Here is an 18,794-nt window from a genome sequence, read left to right as displayed (position 1 = left end):
CAGCACACAGTAGATGTTCCATAAATATTTTATGAGTAGATCAATGGAAAATGAACAAAACAGGCATTCTGGTTTTTATTTCAGTTTTTCAAGTTTGATGAGCATGGGAAAAGCACCTTGTATTTCATTAGCTACACATGCACCTACAAACCAAGCAAGACCCAGACATGAATAACAGGAACCCCACTGCTAGCTCCACCTTTGGCATCTTTCTGTGCCTTCTGCAGAAACAGTACACAATCTGCTCTTTTGAAGCTGGTACCGCCTCCAGTCCTGCAGGAGCACTAAGCAGACGGATCCAGTGGAAAGGGAAATCATGGGTCCTGTATACATGTAAGGGGACTGGGGCTTTGGGTACAGAGACATTTGGAAGCAGAGACCAATCTGAGAGAAACTGTGTGTGTGTTACACTGGGGACAAAGACAGACAGCTTTGAAGTTCTGAGAAAAGGACTCAGAAACCAGTTAGGACAATACCCCACTAGTCTGGTCCTTCTCACAGCTCCAGCAACGTCAGGTAGGCCCTCATAGAATGGAACAAGAAGACACTTCACCTCTGAGGAATGCTTCCCCAAACCTAATTCTGGTATAACTAAGCATGAGAAAACACCAGACAATCTCACACTGGTGACATTCTACAGGCTACCTGGCTGGGACTCCTATAACAATCAGGGTCATGAAAAGCAAAGCAAGACTGAGAAGCTGTCCCAGACTAGAGAGGAGACTTGGCTATGAAATGAAGTGTAGTGGAATCCTGGGACAGAAAGAGGACATTAACTAGAAAACTAGTACACGAGCTTACACAGTAGCTAAACTCACCTGAACATGGAGGCCCCAGAAATGATAAACTGAAGGGCAAAAAGGCCTCCTGCAAACTGAAGCTATGCTTTTGTCTTGTAATTTATCTCAAAGATTGCTTGGGGTCTTTGAGAAGGCATGCTCACACACCTGGCCTTTCCTTTAGTTGGACCCATGCCTTGCTCTATGCAGCAATTTCCATAACTGTCTTCCGTGCTCCTGGGCCCATGGCCACAAATATGCTCTATACTGTTCTTGCTGGGAAGATCCAATTTTTCAGCCCTTAGACTGGCTCTCTGGCATTCTCTCAGGCCCTCTCTCAAAGTCACTTTCGGTGACTTTGCCTTATCACACATTGTGACAGCTGCAAGCAAAACTGAGAAGCACTTCTGCTGTCTGTCAGGACAGACCTGATACCCACACAACAGCACTGCACAGCAAAGGTGGGGACACAGGACTTACACATAAATAAATGTGACCCGAACTGTCTGCAGTCATCCTGCCCACACTGCCACAGGGACCTCAGGATGTGCCGGCCTTGCTCTCCTACTGGCCTGGGTGTCAGACCAGACAACCTCACCTGGCCACTCCTTCTGGGACCTTCCGAGAATTGATTATTCTCAGTGGATAATCAATGCTGAGAAATCAACAGGTCATGTCTGTGTGACACCTGCCAACACACCATGTCCCCCAGCTAGGTCATCTGCATATCAGTGACTCCAAAGTTGGGTCCAGGGACCGTGGGCAGCCTCTGCGTGCTCCTAAGGGAAGGAATCAGGCAGGCACTGAGCACAATGCAGAGATTCTCAGGAGACAACGGGAGTACATTGAAGGGAAATAAGCAGGAGCCAGAAGCTGTGGGGAAAAACAAGGGCTTGACTATAACCCAGAGAAGCAGCCCGCCAACAGGTCACAGAGGGAGGGCCTGAGTCATCAGAGTTCAAGGAGAAGCTACAACTTAACCAGATGAAGAAGGATCTTTTCAGGGTTGACAGCCTCCTTCATGTTTTGCTACATTATCTTTTCCAGGAAGTTTAACATCTGGGACTTTCAAATTTCTTGGCCCTCCTCCTAATTAATGTCCTTATCCTATACCATGGCATAGTATCTGCACAGTTGCTGGAGTCAACACTCTTGAGGCTTTGTCACCTTTCTCAGCTCACCTGATGACTCGGCCCTACCTCTGGGATGTTTTCTGCACTCACTTATCAGCCCCTAGGCAGACTGAAACTGGCTCCGCCTCCTGCTCAGTCCCCTCCATGGCCAGGAGGAACTTTCTGAAATCCTGATGACTGGATCACTGGTGACCTAGACACCCTAGACCTAGACCATTTAGGCTCTGTTGCTCTGTGTGAGGTCTGACCACTGATGCGGCCCCCCAAGGCTGTGCCTTCTGGGTCTGCCCTGCTCCAGCCTCCTCTTTCAGGTTGCAGCCACTCCCCCTTCCAGGGTGCCCAGCACTCTTACCTGCTCTGCTCCCTCAGCCAGGAAGACTCAAGACCCAGCTCAGAGGTTGCCTGCTCTGAGGCCTTTCAGGAAACACCCAGGGACAGGCAGTCATGATCTCCTGTGTATATGACCCTGTGGAGCACTGTCCTGTTTTATTCTAACATTTTGTTGTTTTACAATAAACTGCAGAAAGGCAGTGACCCTGTATGAGATGCCTGGTACATCACAGCTGCTCAGTGGATGTTGTTTCATAAATGAGTGTGTGTGGGGGGAGGGTGAAAAAGGGGAAGGGATTAAGAAGTGCAAGTGGCCAGTTGTAAAAACAGTCACAGAGATGTAAAGTACAGCACAGGGAATAGTCGATGATACTGTAGTAACTATGTGTGGTGTCAGGTGGGTACCAGATTTATGAGGGGATCACTTCGCATGTTATATAAACGTCTAACCACTATGATGTACATCTGAAACTAATAACATTATAGGTCAACAGGAACTGAAAAAGAAGTAATTTTTTAGATAAAATAAAATTAAACAAATAAGTGCATGTGATGGGGGAGTGATGTGCACTTAGCTGCAAATATACCTCTACGCAGCTCGCAGCTGGGGACGCTGGTTCCAGCACCACCACAGCCTTGGCTCTGAGGAAGGCATCTCCTACTGGGTGAAGCTGGGAAGCTGCTCACTCGAAATAGAAAGGCTGGAGCATCATTTGGGCTGGTAGCCATCAAGGGCATCTACTGACCAAAGTTATTGTGATGTGCTGGTCCTACGGGGTAAAGGGTCTTTTATGCTGTTTCCCAGAGTATTTGGAGAGCTAGTGCTAGGAACACACTTCCATGTCAAAGAAGATGATGGAGCGTGGGGTGAAGTTAAACAGGCATCTCACCCTGGTCGGGTGGCTGAGTTGGTTGGAGCATTGTCCCAGACACCAAGAAGTTGCAGGTTTGATCCCAGGTCGGGGGCATGTACAGGAGGCAACCAATCAATGTTACTCTCTCACACTGATGTTTCTCTCTCTCTCTCAAATCAATAAAAGCATATCCTTGAGTGAGGATTTTAAAATAAAAGGTATCTTTACTCAGAACTTGGAGCCCCTAAATTCCAATAGGTATGATGAGTGCTCAAGGACAGGTGGTCACAGAGTCTCCCAAACACAGCTGACTCCAGAGTCACAGGGCACAGTGGGACATGCTGTGGGGGACACTGGCCCGAAACGGAAGGTATATTCCGGGATACCTTCCCGAAATATAGGACCCAGAGTGAAGGACCCAGAGTGAAGTATTTGCTTCTTAGACATTCATTGGGTCACTCTAACCATGTCAAACATCAGGATCAAAACTATCTTTCTCAGATCAGAAGAAAAAGAACAACTATATGGAATCAAAAATTTTTATTCAGAATAAGCATTGGCAAAACGAAGGTAGGTAGTTGTCTCAAAAACACAGGGCCACAGAGTACTCAGAAAGAGATTAGAAATAATTTTTAAAATATTTTGCTACAGATTAAAATGATATGAAACAACAATCACTAGCTATAAAATGTAGGCTACATAATCATACTTGAAAATAAAAAGTGATCATCTTGAGAGGATTTGCTTGCCCAGGTGGCAGGAAATCAAAAGCCCTGAGAACTCAATGCTGCTTTGACACCCACATCCAGGGCACAATCGGAAATGAACAGACCAGTGCTAACCAGAGACCGTGAGGACTTGCCCGCTAAGGTACCTCTGCAGTTGCCACTATTTCAAGCAATATGATTAAGTCCTTATGATCCCATCAATTAGGACTCCCACTGAGGGGGAGTGACAGCATTCTATAACACTTCACTGGGACGGCATCTGACTCTTCAGGTTGGCAAGTCTCATGAGGCACTGCTCCCTCCACTGCCTCCTGGCAGCCAAGTGCTCAGGGTCAGCTGGGACTTTCACACACATGGCCTGTGTTCAGGGAAAATAAGAGACAAAAAGAAAAACTAAACAAATGGGACTATATCAAACTAAAACATTTCAGACTGCAAAGAAAACCACCAACAAAACGAAAAGACAACCTACCAAATGGAGAATATAGTCACCAGTGATACATCTGATAGGAGGTTAATATTAAAAACTTATAAAGAACTCATACAATTTAACACCAAAAAACCCCAAACAATCCAATTAAAAAAGGGGCAGAGGGCCTGAATAGACACTTCTCCAAATAGGACATGCAGATGGCCAATAGATGTATGAAAAAATGCTCAGTATCACTGATCATCAGAGAAAATAAAATTAAAGTGACAATGAAATATCACCTCATCCTGTCAGAATGGTTGTCATCAATAAACCAACAAACAGCAAGTGCTGGTGAGCATGTGGAGAAAGGGGAGCCCTTGTGCACTGTTGCTGGGAATGCAGATTGGTGCAGCCACCATGGAAAGCAGTGTGAAGTTTCTCAAAAAATTAAAAATGGAATTGCTTTGTGACATAGCAATTCCACTTCTGAGCATATATCTGGAAAAATTCAAAACATAATTCAAAAAGATATCCTTACATTCATTGCAGTATTATTTACAATAAAAGCAATCCAAGGGCCCATCAATAGACAAATGGATAAAGAAGAGATGGTACATATATACAATAGAATATTACTCAGCCATAAAAAATAGAATGAAATCTTAGCATTTGTGACAATATGGATGGATCTAGAGGATATTATGCTACGAAATAAGTCAAACAGAGAAAGATAAATCCCATATGATTTCATTTACATGTGGAATCTGAAAAGCAAAATAAACAAAATAGAAAAAAAACCCTAGACAGAGAGCCTAAAACTGATGGTTGCCAGATAGGAGAGGGATTTAGGGGGATGGGTGAAAAAGATTAAGGGATAAGAAGTAAAAATTAGCAGTTACAAAATAGTCATGGGGATGTAAAGTTAAGCACAGGATACAGTCAATGACAGTATAAAACTACATACGGTGTTGGGTGAGCACTAGACTTATCAGGGGGAACATTTGGTAAATCACATAATTGTCTAATCAGGATGCCATACACCTAAAAATAATATAAAACAAGATTGAACATAGACTGCAAGTAAAAACTTTAAAAAATAAAAAAGAACAAAGCAGCATGAAGAGGAGGTAATTTAGCAGAAGCATAATTGTTGCTCCTACTTGTGTGAACTGAATTTGCTTTCAAAGACAAAAGGAGAGGAGCAAACCCTCAATGAATAAGAGGTTTCTGAATCCAGAGACTCCAGCTCCTTAGAGACAAGTCACAGTGAACTACTAGTTCACTGGTCACACTGCTCTTAAGGTCTCTGAGGACCATGGCAGAACTGTGGACAGCAAAGTTGGGGATGCGGGGCCATCAAAACCAAAGGCAAAGATTCTAGATGTACATAAAACGTCCCTACAACACAGAGCTTCCACTCAGCCCACACAACTTTCTGTAGTTGGACTATGTACCTGATGAACCTTTTCAACTGTGGCCCCAGAAAAGTCTGGAATGGGTCCGAAAGTCTTGAGGACATTTTTCATGCTTTCGCCGTATCTGTCACAGTAGCTAAACATACCTGAAACCACATGAACACAATAATCCACAAAATTAGCCACAACATTAAAGAACTCCCAACTAAGACATTCTTTTCTTCCTGTGAGTGAGGAAAAGGAGGAGATGGGCAGTGAACAGGATTAGCTGGCGCTGGGGACTGAGGGCCCTCACCATGAGTCAGTCACTCATCAAGTTTTCTCTCAGATCTCAAAATCCTGAAAGCCCTTGGGGCCTGCTGTTCTATCTTCCTTAGTGTACCCCACAGGACTCCACTCAGCCTAGTTCCTGCATTATCCCATTAAGTCCTATGTTCACCAAGAAAGTTACCTTTAACAATGCATCCACTCGTATAAATGGCTTGAATGTATTTTCTAAGAACCTCAAATGTCACAGTTCATAAATCTTTTCTCATTTTACTCTGTTCCCTTGACTTCTAGTTACCACTTGGTTGGGTGCCTACAAGGCAGCAGACACTTTTAAAAATATATTATTTATTTATTTATTTTTAGAAATGGGGGGAGGAGAGGGAAAGTGAGAAAGACAAACATCAATGTGAGAAAGATATTGACTGGTTGCCTCTCACAAACCCCCAACTGGGGACCTAGCCTACAACCCAGGTATGTGCCCTGACTGGGAATTGAACTGGCAACCCTGCAGTTCCCAGGCTGGCTCTCAGCCCACCTAGGCACACCAGCCAGGGCAGTGGCATATTCTCTAATGTAGGCTCGGAGGTGGCCAGTGGAAGACAGCCCCGTCACTCAAGCACAGGCTGCCTCTGAGCCTAGTTTGCAATGCTCTCCAACTGCTTCTGCAGCTTCCTGGCCCTGAGGAACCCAACCATATTCTCAAATGCTGAGATGCAGTCCTAGGACTTTGAGGGAGAAACCCATGAAGAAGACGCTCACTCACAAAGGACAGAGGAGGAAGAAGCAGAGAAGTAAATTAGAAGCAGCTGTGGGTTGTGTGTGACTGAAGTTGAGCCCTTCAGTTAGAGTAAGACATGCACAGAGACGAGAGTAGTCTAGTGGTCTCACCTCCCAGCACAGGGAGCAAGCCTGCCGGGACAGTCTGCTCTCGGCGTTGCTCCCCTCCCTGCCTGGGAGGCAGCAGGGCTGGGCCAGTGTACGCACGTGTGAGGAACAAGTCCCATCAGAAGCTGACCCAGGGTGCACGTAGAAGAGGCATCTCTAAGTCCTGGGCCTGCTGGAGACACGGCTGAGCTGCTCGCTATACCACCCTTGGCCTAGTTCCCACACCTTTCACAACCAGAAAGGCTGGTCAGTCAGGCTAAAAGGTCACATAGGAACAAATGAACAGCAGAATTTGCAAAGATCCCCGAGCTTGGCTCTCATCCACCCCAGAAAAACTGTTTTAAACTAATGTTAAATAAAAACCATCACCACAAGATATTCTTTAAAAAAAGAGACAAACTTCTTTGGGGTTTAGTTTTGGTGGACCCTCACTGTTGTGGAAGACTGAATTCACTGAATTTCAGTTTTATTTTTCCTTCTCTTTTAGTGTGCTAAAATTATATCAAAATTACTCTTAGAAATTTGTTTTGAAGGGTAAAAAATTCAAATATACCAACTTTGTGACATTAGCACCTATAATTAAGTGGTGAATACTCTTCTTTTAAAATAAGGGGTTTCATTTCATTTAACTCAAGTATAACCTGACAATTCAGGATTCCAGAAGACTTTCGAAAGGTTCCAGCCCTGGCCAGCTATCTTAGAGGGCTCATCAGCATGTCCAGAACCCAGAAAACAACCTCTACATTTATTTCCTTTGGAAATTAAACATTTTTTTCACTTCATCTATGTGCTTGTTTATTCAAACTGAAGATGGTAAAATCTAGACACACATACAGTTATTTCTTTGGGGAAGCAAAGATCACAAGACTCAAACAAGTTGTAAAGGTGTTAAATGAGAAGAAAACGGGGGGGGACAGGCTGGAGCTGCTGCGTCTGAGCAGGGAGGCGGAGGCCTGCTGGGGCCCTCCTGGAACGGCTTCTGGCTCCTCGTCCTCGCCTCGTCCTCGCTGAGCAGCCAGAAGCCATAAGTGCAATTCAAGGGCCGTGCTTCATGTCTGGGTCACTCTGCATTTTCTGAACAAGGGTTCACCTTTCAGTGTCCCTGTAAAGTCATCTGGATCGCCCAGGGGCTTTCGAGAACTCTTTCCCCCTGCCTTTTATAAAATTTGTGGCTTTAAAGGGGTACTTATTTCTTTAAGATAGAGTAAAGCGCAGTCAAACTGTAATTCATAATTTCCCCCCAACTTTTCCAGGAAGCCAATGCAAACTTCAGTCTTACAAATACAAAAACCCTTTCCACAGACACGCTCAGGCTCATGGGGCAGGGGCCAGTCTCACCAACCTCACGGTGACAGCAAGAAGCCACAGAGCCAGCATGTGGGCGGAAACCCCAACACCAAGGGACAGCTCTCCCAGTAGTTTAAAAGTACAAGGTCGTGTAACTTAGTGTCACGCAGACATTTACAATGTCCCAGCAAATTCATTACCATACTGGTATTTGCAATATCTCCCCTTCCATTGGAGCAGTATAAGAGGAGGACTGAGTGAGGATGTTCTCAAATGGCAATTTCAGTGGAAATGAAAAGGAAAAGCCACTTCACCTTCTATCCCACAGCCTGTCCCTCCTCTGTATCACAATGGCGCGAACCTCCCCTACGTTTTCTTCTCATGTGTTCATGCCCTCTATCCCTTTCAACCTTGTGCAGTCTTGCAACAACTCTCAGGGAGTTAAGCTTTTTAGAAGACTTTGACCCTAATTTCTTAAGAGATGTTTATATGGAATAAGGAAAAATAGAAGAAAGAACTGATTACCACAAGATTGGATTTAGCTTCTCCTGCTGCTTTCTGACTTGTTATTCTTTGGCTATGGGCCCTGCAGGTGAGACAGTGCCTTGAGCCTTCAGCACAACCCAGGGTGATGAAGTGGCGGAGAGCTGCCCCACCTGTCTGCGTGGCCAATGGCACCCTGGAGGCAGCAGCTGAGACATGACCTGGGTGTTGTTTCCTGGAGAGCCCTAATTGCTACCCACACCAGGGGAGTCTGGTTTTCACACAGCCTGCAAACCCACCCTCAGGTGAATTTGCCTGCTTTTAAGAGCCAGAACTTACTAGGAAAGATCAAAAAGGCCCAAAGCACAGGGACGTTACCTACTGTGGGTGTTACTTTTAAAAAGCAGCCACAAAACAAGGGAAGCACGCTGGCCTCCTGTTTCTTAGTTGCTATTTTATGAGATTCAAAACAAATCGTCAAATATTTTTACCCCTCTTAGATAAACTGTAGCTTTTCAAACTAATAACTAGCCTTAACTTGAGATGCTGGCTTTACGAAAATAACTTCAGAAAAAAGAGAACTCTCCCAACTCCAATCTGATACACCCGGGGTGACAGTCAGCGGTCATGCCCACTTCCAACAGGCTTGAGCCCGATCTCCTAACTGTCCAACTCTGTTCCCTGGAATGCTCTGAAGTCGAAAACTACATCCGTCTACTATTATCATATTAAGTCAATTAGGTTTTCTTATCAAATCTCCTTTGTGTGAAAAATTGTTATGGGCCACAGTGTTTGATTCCTGAGTTTCTGGTTTCATCGGCTTCAGTTTCTACTTGTTTGAGAGTCAAAGCAATTCTCAGGCCTCTCCCTATCTGTTACTTCTGATACCTGAATTATCTTATTTTTCTCAAGAAAAAAAAAATGATGATTTTCCACCAATGTCCTCACATATCTCAAATGCTTCAATACGTTCATCACTTTTAAGGTCCTGGTTGAAAAAAATACCATTTAAAAATGACTCGATACTTTATTTTAATGATATTTCAAAACTCTGGTTTCACTTTCATGAATTCTGTCTTCACATTATCCTCCTACATTCAACTGTTATCCTACCACAAAAGTAACATGTGGGGTGCCAGGTGAGCGTCCCCTCTCCCTTTAGTTGGGTGTGAAGGAAGAATCAAGTCACCGACTGAAACACATCTGCATGACACATGACTATCCCACTCAAAGCCCCAGGTGTGCACCTGCTGTGTGCAAGAAGATAGCTGGTAAAACTGTCCAGAATTATCCACTGGAAATTGTATTTCATTAATCACTGTGGGGAAAATTAACTGAAGTATTACCAAAACCTCGTGAAATGATAAAATCTAAGACAAACTCCCAGAGGTCATCTACTCCAACTTCTGACCTCACTGCGAGATTCCTACCAACATCCAAACATCCCACTCACAGCCTGACCTGTCCTTCCAATCAGTTCCCCCTGCCATGTGCTGACCCCAAACCTGTCTGCCTGCCATTCTTAGTCTTTCACTCTGGTTCAGCTCCCACAAAAGTCATGACAGACAGACATGCACACACACACACACACACACACACACACACACACTTCTGGTCACTTCTGGATCAGCTCCAGTTTCTCAATATTTTTGTTAAATGTACACCATGGAGCCGAATACAATATTCCTTTTCTCTTTCTGCATATGTCTTACAAGTTAACAATTATGAAAAACAACATACAATAATTATAGAAATTTATGACAACACAGAAAAGTAAAAAGGTAATAAAAGTTGCTTACAATTTCAATACCAAGAGACAGTCATTATAATACTATTTGAGACATTTCCCTAGATTTTTATCCAGGACTTTTTTGATGCACTGTTTTAATTTGGTGTAGGTTTTATTGCTTGTTTTTCAAATGATGTCTTCTTTTTCAATGGCTTAAAATCTGGTGGACAGTTTCATTCTTGGAAGCTTCTCACCTGTCTCAAGTGACTCTGCTTTTAGAGTCGCCAGATCATGAGCTCATACCTACCTCCCGCTTGCCCTTTGAAGTGGCTTCCAGGGGAACCAATGGCCCAACTTGGCCACTGACCAAGGGCACCCAGAAAGAAGCCTACAGCTCAGCCAGTCACACTTGCAAGCTGCCCATATTTAGGCAGAAGATAAGTCCAGCAGAGGTTCATGCAGTTACTTCCCTACTTTTCTTTTCTTTTGCCTCTAAATAATCTCATTATCTTTCTCAGGAAAATACCACTTTATCTTCTCTCAGGCTGGATGATAGGCAGCAGTCTCCACAACATCGCCCACCTCTCCTTCTGGTCCTTCCCTGATGGCTGTCCCACATGGGGCCCAGGACACAGCCATCGTCCTGCCTCGACCGTGAATGACCAGGGCTGGACACCATCCCCTGTACATGATACTGTTTCTTTTCCGTTGTAAGAAAAAACAACCTTTGATTATTTATGAAACACATAAAACTCTACACAGCACAAAATTCCCATCTGAGCCCCTACCTTCTGCATTGAGATGCATGGTTTCCAGGGGTCCCATGAACGCGTAGCGCGGGCCGAGGCCGTGAGACATGACGAGGTCCAGGTCAGTTGGAGACACCGTTCCTTCCTAAATGGTGGAGAGGGAGACCACTTTCCTATGGTCACTTTCATCATAACTGGGGCAGGACCCAAAACACTTTCCAGGCACTATAATAGTGGTTTCATCGAGTTTTTCATGATGAAACTATAATATATGAATGAATCCTAAAAAGAGACTATTTTACGAAATGTCAAATACCAATTCACTTTCTCCATAGCTGTAACTGACCTTCTCCCGTACTGTGCCCAATTCCACTGTCTTCCCTCCTCACAACCCTTGTCTCACTTGCAACTCTGGCAAAGGGGGGGGGGGGTAGGATGAAAGGAAAGGGGAGAAATAAACACGACACTGAAGGAAAAGAGCAAGAAGGCTTTTCTATCCATCTGCTAATACTGGAGCCACCAAAAGAACCGCAGAGTTGCTCTCCAGGCTGTGCTGCCTGCACGCCCAGCCTTGTTTAGCTTTTAATGAGTTTGTAAAGAATGATATTCTTTGATGAAATGCAGCTTAGAACTGGGTGTTTGTTGGCAAAGGTGTGGCCATAGAATCTTTTGCAAATGCAAATTGGAAAGCAAGAGGCAAAGTTGTTAGGCTTTTAGGCTGTATGTCAAATTGGCCATTGGTGTGAATTGGTCTGCTCCTCACACCCTTCTGAAAGGAGCAGCGATGCATTAGACATATTTGCATCACTGGGCCCTTCACTGTCAGTTCAGTCTCCTCTGAGGGTTATTTTCACCATGGCCTTTCAGCTGTAAGGAAGACAGACATGGGGGACACTGTCCCGTTTTCCCGAGTTGTCACTGGTCAGACAGGTGTGATGACCACCTCCTGGGTGGTCCCTTACACACAGAATGCTGTGGGTGCAGACACAGCTCTTGCCCTGCGGCCAGGCCAAACTGCTTCTACAAGAGACCATGCACTGCGCTGCCACTCCACCACCTCTTCCACCAGCAATCCGGGTAGCCCTGCTCCCAGGGGGAGAGGATGAGGAGCTCAGCTGTGAAAATCTCAGTTCCACCCCTACCCCAGGGCATACCCACACACTGTCCACCCAGCTCCCAAGGACAGGCTCAGATACCTGGCCTGCCCTACATGGCCTGTTATTCTGGGTTACAGAGCAAATCCTTCCCCCTTCCCTGAAGGGCTACCTTATTGGAGACAGTTTCTGGGATTGGGGCAAGATGTTCATCACAGGTTCACCATGGTCTTGAGGCCCTCCAGACAGCCCTGGGGTGGGGGTGGGGGGTGGGGGGTCTAGGCCAGGCCCTCTATGCTCAGGAACTCCTCCCCTGGGCCAGGTGACTTCTCAAGTCCCCGACTTCAAAGTGGCCCATAGGCAGAAAGGGGATTTGTACCCCCAACCTCCATACTCCATGGCCTGCAGCCCAGCAGCTGAGGGAGAAACACCAGCCATCTCAGCTCTCTGCAGGTGTCTGGACCTCCCAAGAGGCAAAAGGGAGAAGCAGAGGAGCAGTTGGATCAAAGAACCAAAAAGACAGAACCACCTGCAAGGGGCAGTGTGGTTTAAGTGTGAGGGGAAACTTGTTTGAGGGAGCCATTCTCCATCTAATTTGATGTGTGAGACAGTGACGTGCACAAACCGAGAAAGCATGGTTCAGAGAATGAGGACACGGCCTGCACTCACCACCATGTCCACCCTCCTGATCACATGATTCCCAAAGACAAACATCTGGCTTTTGTAATAGCCATTTCTTTTAAGATTTGCCATCTATGTTTACATTCCTAAACAACAGGGTGTGCTTCTTACCTATTTTCATCTTCTTTGAAATAGAATCACACTGCAATTTTTTGTGATTTGCTTCTTTCACGCAAACTCACGCTATCAGGCTCTGCGCATGTGCACAGCTGTAGTCTATCAGTCCTCACTGGTGCATGAATACCACAGCCGAATCACCTGTCCTGCTGTCCATGCACCTCTGGGTTTTTTTTCTAGCTTGCGAGTGCATAAACAGGGCTGCTGAGAGGGGTTTGTGTCCAAGCATAACTGCGGTCCCCCCCGTGCACACATCACTGGTTGTGTGGTATAATGCTGGGCTGCTTCCCAAAGCAGTTGCACATGTGTCCTGCTTCTTCCAGCGGTGCGCAGATGGTCCCATCACTCCACATCCCTGTCAGCACTTGGTGGACTCATGCTTGCAAACTTTTGCCAATCTGGTGGTGCCTTACTAGGTTTCCTATTAGTTCTAAATCATCTGGACTGCTCATGGCAGCAAATTAATTTATTGTGTGCTAGCTGGTGTGGCACAGTGGATAGAGCGCCAGCCTGCAAACCAAAGGGTCAGCAGTATGATTCCGAGTCAGGGCACATGCTGGGGTTGCGGGCCAGGTCAGGTCCCCAGTAGGGGGCGCACAAGAGGCAACCGCATATTGATGTTTCTCTTCCTCTCTCCTTCCCTTCCCCTGTCTAAAATAAATAAATAAAATCTAAAAAAAATAATGTATTGTTTATTTGAATGCTAACAAGTTTCACCTCCCTTCACTTCTGATAGCAAAGCTGTAAGGAGGGAGGAGCAACAAAGAAAGGAAATAATTCTCAGAACCCCACAGTGATACTCTAAGCCCTTGGGGCAGGAGGGGTGGCTCCCTCTCCAGGCTTCCCACAGGCATCTGAGGTGGCACCTGGCCCCCATGGGCTGCAGAATGCTGGGAAAGGCAGTAGGCAGGGGCCCTACAGACTCTCCCCTACCTTGGCTTCCAGGCCTACATTCCACAGCCTGAAGTTCACACTGGCATTCAAACTGTGAGGGATGTACATAGGAAAGCTGTCTCACACTCACAGTGCTGTTTGTCTTGGCTCCTTTATAACTGTGCTTAGTGCTTTTAGGGTTGACTTCAAAAGGATTTCAAAATACCCAGAAAGGGAGCCACCCAAGGGTGGTTAGTTTTTGATTTGTAAGTATCATGTGAGCTAAGAGTGGCCCCAACCACAGAAAGCCTTAGAGGGACTCTCCACGCTACACCATCACGCAGGGGAGGAGCCTCGCCTCCTCCCAATTCCCCAGTGTGTTCCCCTCCTTCCTGGCTTGTGTGGAAAGCCAGGAAGGCTTTTATCAGTTACTATTCATTAGCTGAACAAGTTAGAAAATGGAAAACATTTTACTGTCTTCTCTTCCTAATTCATTCTTTCTGCTGCATTTGTATTATTGAAGTAGATTTCTCTAAGCTTGAGTTTTTACCCAGAAACTAAATCCGGAGAAAAGAACCAAGTGATTCAGCGGAGACGCTCACTGAGGCAGTTGACTCTCACTGCACGCCACAGTGAGTGAAAGGGTCACGGGTGGAAGGTTTTGAAGTTCAAGTTGCTTAATGTTGCTGTTGAGCTTTAGTCCCCTGAGTGGGACCAGAGTTTTCTATCCCAAAATATACCTTTTCGACTACTGATTATTTTAAGCTGATTATTTTTAAGAAATAAAAGATTCAGAAAGAAACTTGGATCCTCCCCACCTTTAACTTCCAAAAGAAATTCAGATAGGAAAACCTGCTTCAGGAAGAAACCCTTCGCATAGTGACCTACACGAGAAGTTAGTGGCAGACAGGGAGGATCCAAGCAAAAGCCTGTCTGTTGGACTTCTCTCCTGCACCCCAAGGTTTCTGGGTGGCTCAGCAAGAATTTGCCGACCACACGTTTGCTCCTTTCCATCTAACCTGTGAGTTGCCTGCCTCCCCTGTGAAGCCCCAGACCCCTGCTTCCCTCTCCTTGGCCCAGAATAGCACAGAAGCCACGCTGCCCCATGTGTCCTCAGGTCCCACATTCTTGTGGAACCCACATATGCACATCCATAATAAATCTGGTCATTTTCTCATATTAATTTGATCATTGCTAGGGCAGCTGGAAGACCTTAGAAAGCAGGGAGAAAAATTACTTTTCCATTCCCACACCACCCAGAGACTGAATGACATCTGGGGCCTAAGTGTTAATATTATCAGGATTAATTACAATACGTAATCACAATGCTACAAAAGGCAGAAACAAGTGCTTGAGTTGAGCCCGTGAATCTGATCAATGATTCCTCGGAAGCAATACACTTCACACTGAAGGTTAAAACCCTACCCCACTCCAGGGTCTCTGTGGTCCAACCAACATTTGTCAGTATAGCTACCAGTAGTTCCTCCGTTCCACGGTAAAATCCTCCAGTCATACATACAAAGAAAAGCCCCATGTGGTTCAAAGATTCCTAAACTCATAGAGTGGCTAATGCTAACATCACTGTTAATTCAAAACCTGGCTGCAACACGTCTTAAAAAAATCACCACTCAAGGAAAGCCCAGCCCGAGTGGTAAGGAACCCCCTTTACTGAAAAAATTCTAGCTTCTACTTTCTTTAGTTAAAATATAACTTATCACGATCAACACAAACTCATGACTAAGACACACGCGTTGTACCCAGCATGCTTGGCAGTGGGGGATGGGGAACTGGGGTAGGGGGGATGTAAGGAGCAAATTTAAGACGCTTAATAAAGTACTTAATTATTGTGATAGAAACTTTAAGCTTAATTCAAGGTCTGGGGGTGTATCAGTCAGGGTTCTACCAGAGAGAACCAGTAGGCTATTTTTATGGAAAAAGATTTATTACAAGGAATTGGCTTTTGCAATTGTAGGCACTGGCAAGTCTCAAATCTGGAGCAGGTGCTGATGGTGGAAACCTCAGTTTTTCCTCTTGAGGCCTTTCAACTGATGGGATGAAACTTGCCCAGGTCACTATGAATAATCTCTTTTAATAAAGTGAACAAATTATAGAAGCTCTCTAGCCTAGCCAAGTTGATTGTCACAAGAAACAGAGTAGAAGTTCAAACACGGCCCTCACCTTCAGGTATCTGAACTAGCACTTGGTTTGTGGGATGGGAGAGGAGGAGAGAAGACACATTTAATGATTACCAACAGGCAAAAGGTTGGTGGGTGCAGTGGTTCTTGATCTTTTGGATAGACACTGAGAAAAGGAGAGGCGGGGGAGTCTTGCAGAGTTTAAGGGTGCAGTATGCAATGAATGAATCTCTTGTATTCCCTCTATTGATTACAAACTACACAGAATTATTTTTCCTTCTCTCTGATCATCCCATTCTCATATTAAATTTTCTTATTCAATTCCTGTATTTTTTGCATGCCCTCATTTTCACTTACTGTTCTCATGTATCTTCATGCCATATTTCTTTGTCCAGTTTTTTAATTAACCTCCAGCTTTTGATCTATTTTGTTTCACTCTACTTTTCACCACACTACCACCAGGAACATAGACTTGCATCCCAGGAACCAGGACTAGGTCACGTACAAGTCCTCCTACTCCTCCCAACCAGAGCTGCTGGGCATCAACCCATGGTCGTAGCTGAGTAATGGAGGCAGGGAAAGCTGTATCTCGGGTAAATGCTGGGTAATGAGATGTTACACACAAAGGCGTGAAGCAGGCCATGGACTTGTTCAGTGTCACTGTGGTCAGAAGCCAAGGAGAAAGGGGCTACAGACAACTGTACTTGAACAATAATAAAAATAATAATAATAAAAGAAAGGGACTACAGGAAGAGGGCTCAGCTCAGTCTCTGGTTAGAGCAACGACAGAACAAACTTAAACTGGGTGAGCTCCTCATCTCCAAAGGTATTTCAAAGATGGGCTGGATGAGAATAATCACTGGTGTAGAAATGACTCAAGTACGAGTGAGAGATACTGCACTCTTTTTGGAAACACCCAGCCTTGGGGGCAGAGATAATCCAGTTACAGATCTTGAAGTTAAATTAAGAATATCAGGATGATTCATGGCTCTTCTCTTCTCATGAGAAGCTAACTAGAATGTGCATCCACTCCCCCGATTCACTTAGATTTAGGAGATCTTTCTGTGCTCCTCACAAGCATTAGTTCTCCTACAGTCAATACGAATCTGGCTGCAAGCAAGAGTGAAAAGACACAATCAGACCCACCCACCCACACTACCTTCCAGGTGAGGCAAATACAAGACTTTAATAAGCACTAAAGAAAAGATGGCTAAGTACTGCCCACTGCTGCTCAAGGGCTGTGGCTGGGCTGGACAGCTGCTCAGTCTCATGCCAATGGCTACACGCTTTCTTGGATGTGGGGCACAAACATTCCTGCAGAACAACTCAGGCAAACTTTGCTAAGTCACAGAAGAGCTGACTGAACACCACATTTAACTGATGCAACAGGACACTGAGTCAGAGCCAAGAAACACCCGCTGTGCAGAGCCCGGGGAGGGGCTCAGGGGAGGAGACAGAGTGCAAGATGGACACGCCACCAGGCTGTGGAACACCGAGCCACACATTTCACTGATGGCCAAAGGTGTGGGTTGAACCCTCTGCAGGCATTCTGGCTACACCTATCGAATCATAGAAGCACAACAGGGAACCTCACTGCCAGGAGTAATTCCATGAGAAGACTCTACAACGAGAGACTGTGCGTGCAAAGGGGCTCATGAAACATTATCAAGGCAGAAGACTTGAAGATACCTTAAAACAAGGTTAGATTTTTAAAAGATCTACTGAGTGAAATATCATGAAGCCATTAAAAAAAAAAGAATACCTGAGGAAAGTATTCTTACTAGAAACTAGACAGGAACACAGAAAAATAAAAGCCATTTGACTTAGGATAGGGGAAACACAGGTGGTATCTTTCTCTTTGAATATTCTTTAAAATAAATCTCTTACATAGAAACAAATCAAAAAATGAAAGAGAAGAAGAGGAAAGACTTTGTTCTAATGCCAGGGATTTTCCAGAGCTCTTTAGGTACCAGGGGTCAACACTTGGGTGTGTTTTTTCATGCTGTGCTGTGCTTGTAGCAATGCTTTCAGGGAGAAAAACAGTATTATAGAGCCTGAAAAAATGGAAAAGGTCTTGAACTTAAAAACAAACACAGCAAAAGAATCTTATCTTTTTGTGCAAATGTGAAGAAGTGTCCTACCGTTCAGCAAGGGCAAGGATCGCTGGTGGGTCTTCTGGGAATAAAATGTTTTACAAAGACATTTGAACCAAAGAATACAAGCCCCACTCCAAAACCAGAGGCACAGCGCATCCCCTGTGTCCAGGTCCAGGTCTCGGGCCATGGAAGCAAAGAGGCCAGGCAACGAGGCTACACAGTGTGAGCTGTCACCTGCAGCTGCCCTTCTGGGCCTTTTCTCTTGAGAACCCCCAACCTTCCTCCAATCTTCGATTCCAGAGGCCCATTACCTCCTCCTGCCTGTTAACTTTCCAACTCACAGTGGAGGAGCTAAAATCCACCATTTATATTCACTGATGAATTATCTGTTGGTGGTCATTACTAGTCAGGTGTCAGCATAACGGCCTTTTCATTTACTTTTCTTTTAGTGTTACAACACTAATGTAGGATCTCTTACTTTAAACTCTACTAAAGCAATCCCAGGTAGACCAAGCAGGTTTTCTTTTAATTAAGTATGTGGTTGATTGTTTTCATCATGCTTGTCTGGTAATGGGGCTGGAAGTGTCCCTAAAATAATAAATCCGCTTTCAATAGGGCTTTGTTGCTAACCAATTTGGCTAATGAGAAAGTTACCTTCCATAAAGTAATACACACAATTATAAAAATGGTCTACTTCTTAAAGACACCAACTTCTAGAAGTAGTTCTAATGGACTGATGGCCCC

General features: G+C 45.0%; 1 protein-coding gene across 1 annotated transcript in view; it reads right to left on the bottom strand.

The window, feature by feature from the left end:
* Positions 1-3,621: 3,621 nt before the first annotated feature.
* Positions 3,622-18,794, bottom strand: part of CRYL1 (crystallin lambda 1) — a 132,320-nt gene continuing 117,147 nt past the window's right edge. The window contains exons 6-9 of the mRNA XM_037037267.1: positions 11,094-11,199; positions 5,691-5,797; positions 4,011-4,182; positions 3,622-3,923 (exon numbers count right to left, since the gene is read on the bottom strand). Coding sequence (XP_036893162.1) covers positions 4,069-4,182; positions 5,691-5,797; positions 11,094-11,199 — 327 coding nt within the window. The 3' untranslated portion in view covers positions 3,622-3,923; positions 4,011-4,068. The remainder of the gene's footprint in view (positions 3,924-4,010; positions 4,183-5,690; positions 5,798-11,093; positions 11,200-18,794) is intronic.

The sequence above is a fragment of the Sturnira hondurensis genome, unplaced genomic scaffold (assembly GCF_014824575.4).
Source record: "Sturnira hondurensis isolate 20B ecotype Veracruz unplaced genomic scaffold, ASM1482457v3 Scaffold0022910, whole genome shotgun sequence".
NCBI classification, from domain to species: Eukaryota; Metazoa; Chordata; class Mammalia; order Chiroptera; family Phyllostomidae; genus Sturnira; species Sturnira hondurensis.
This window is presented reverse-complemented; position numbering and strand designations above follow the sequence as displayed.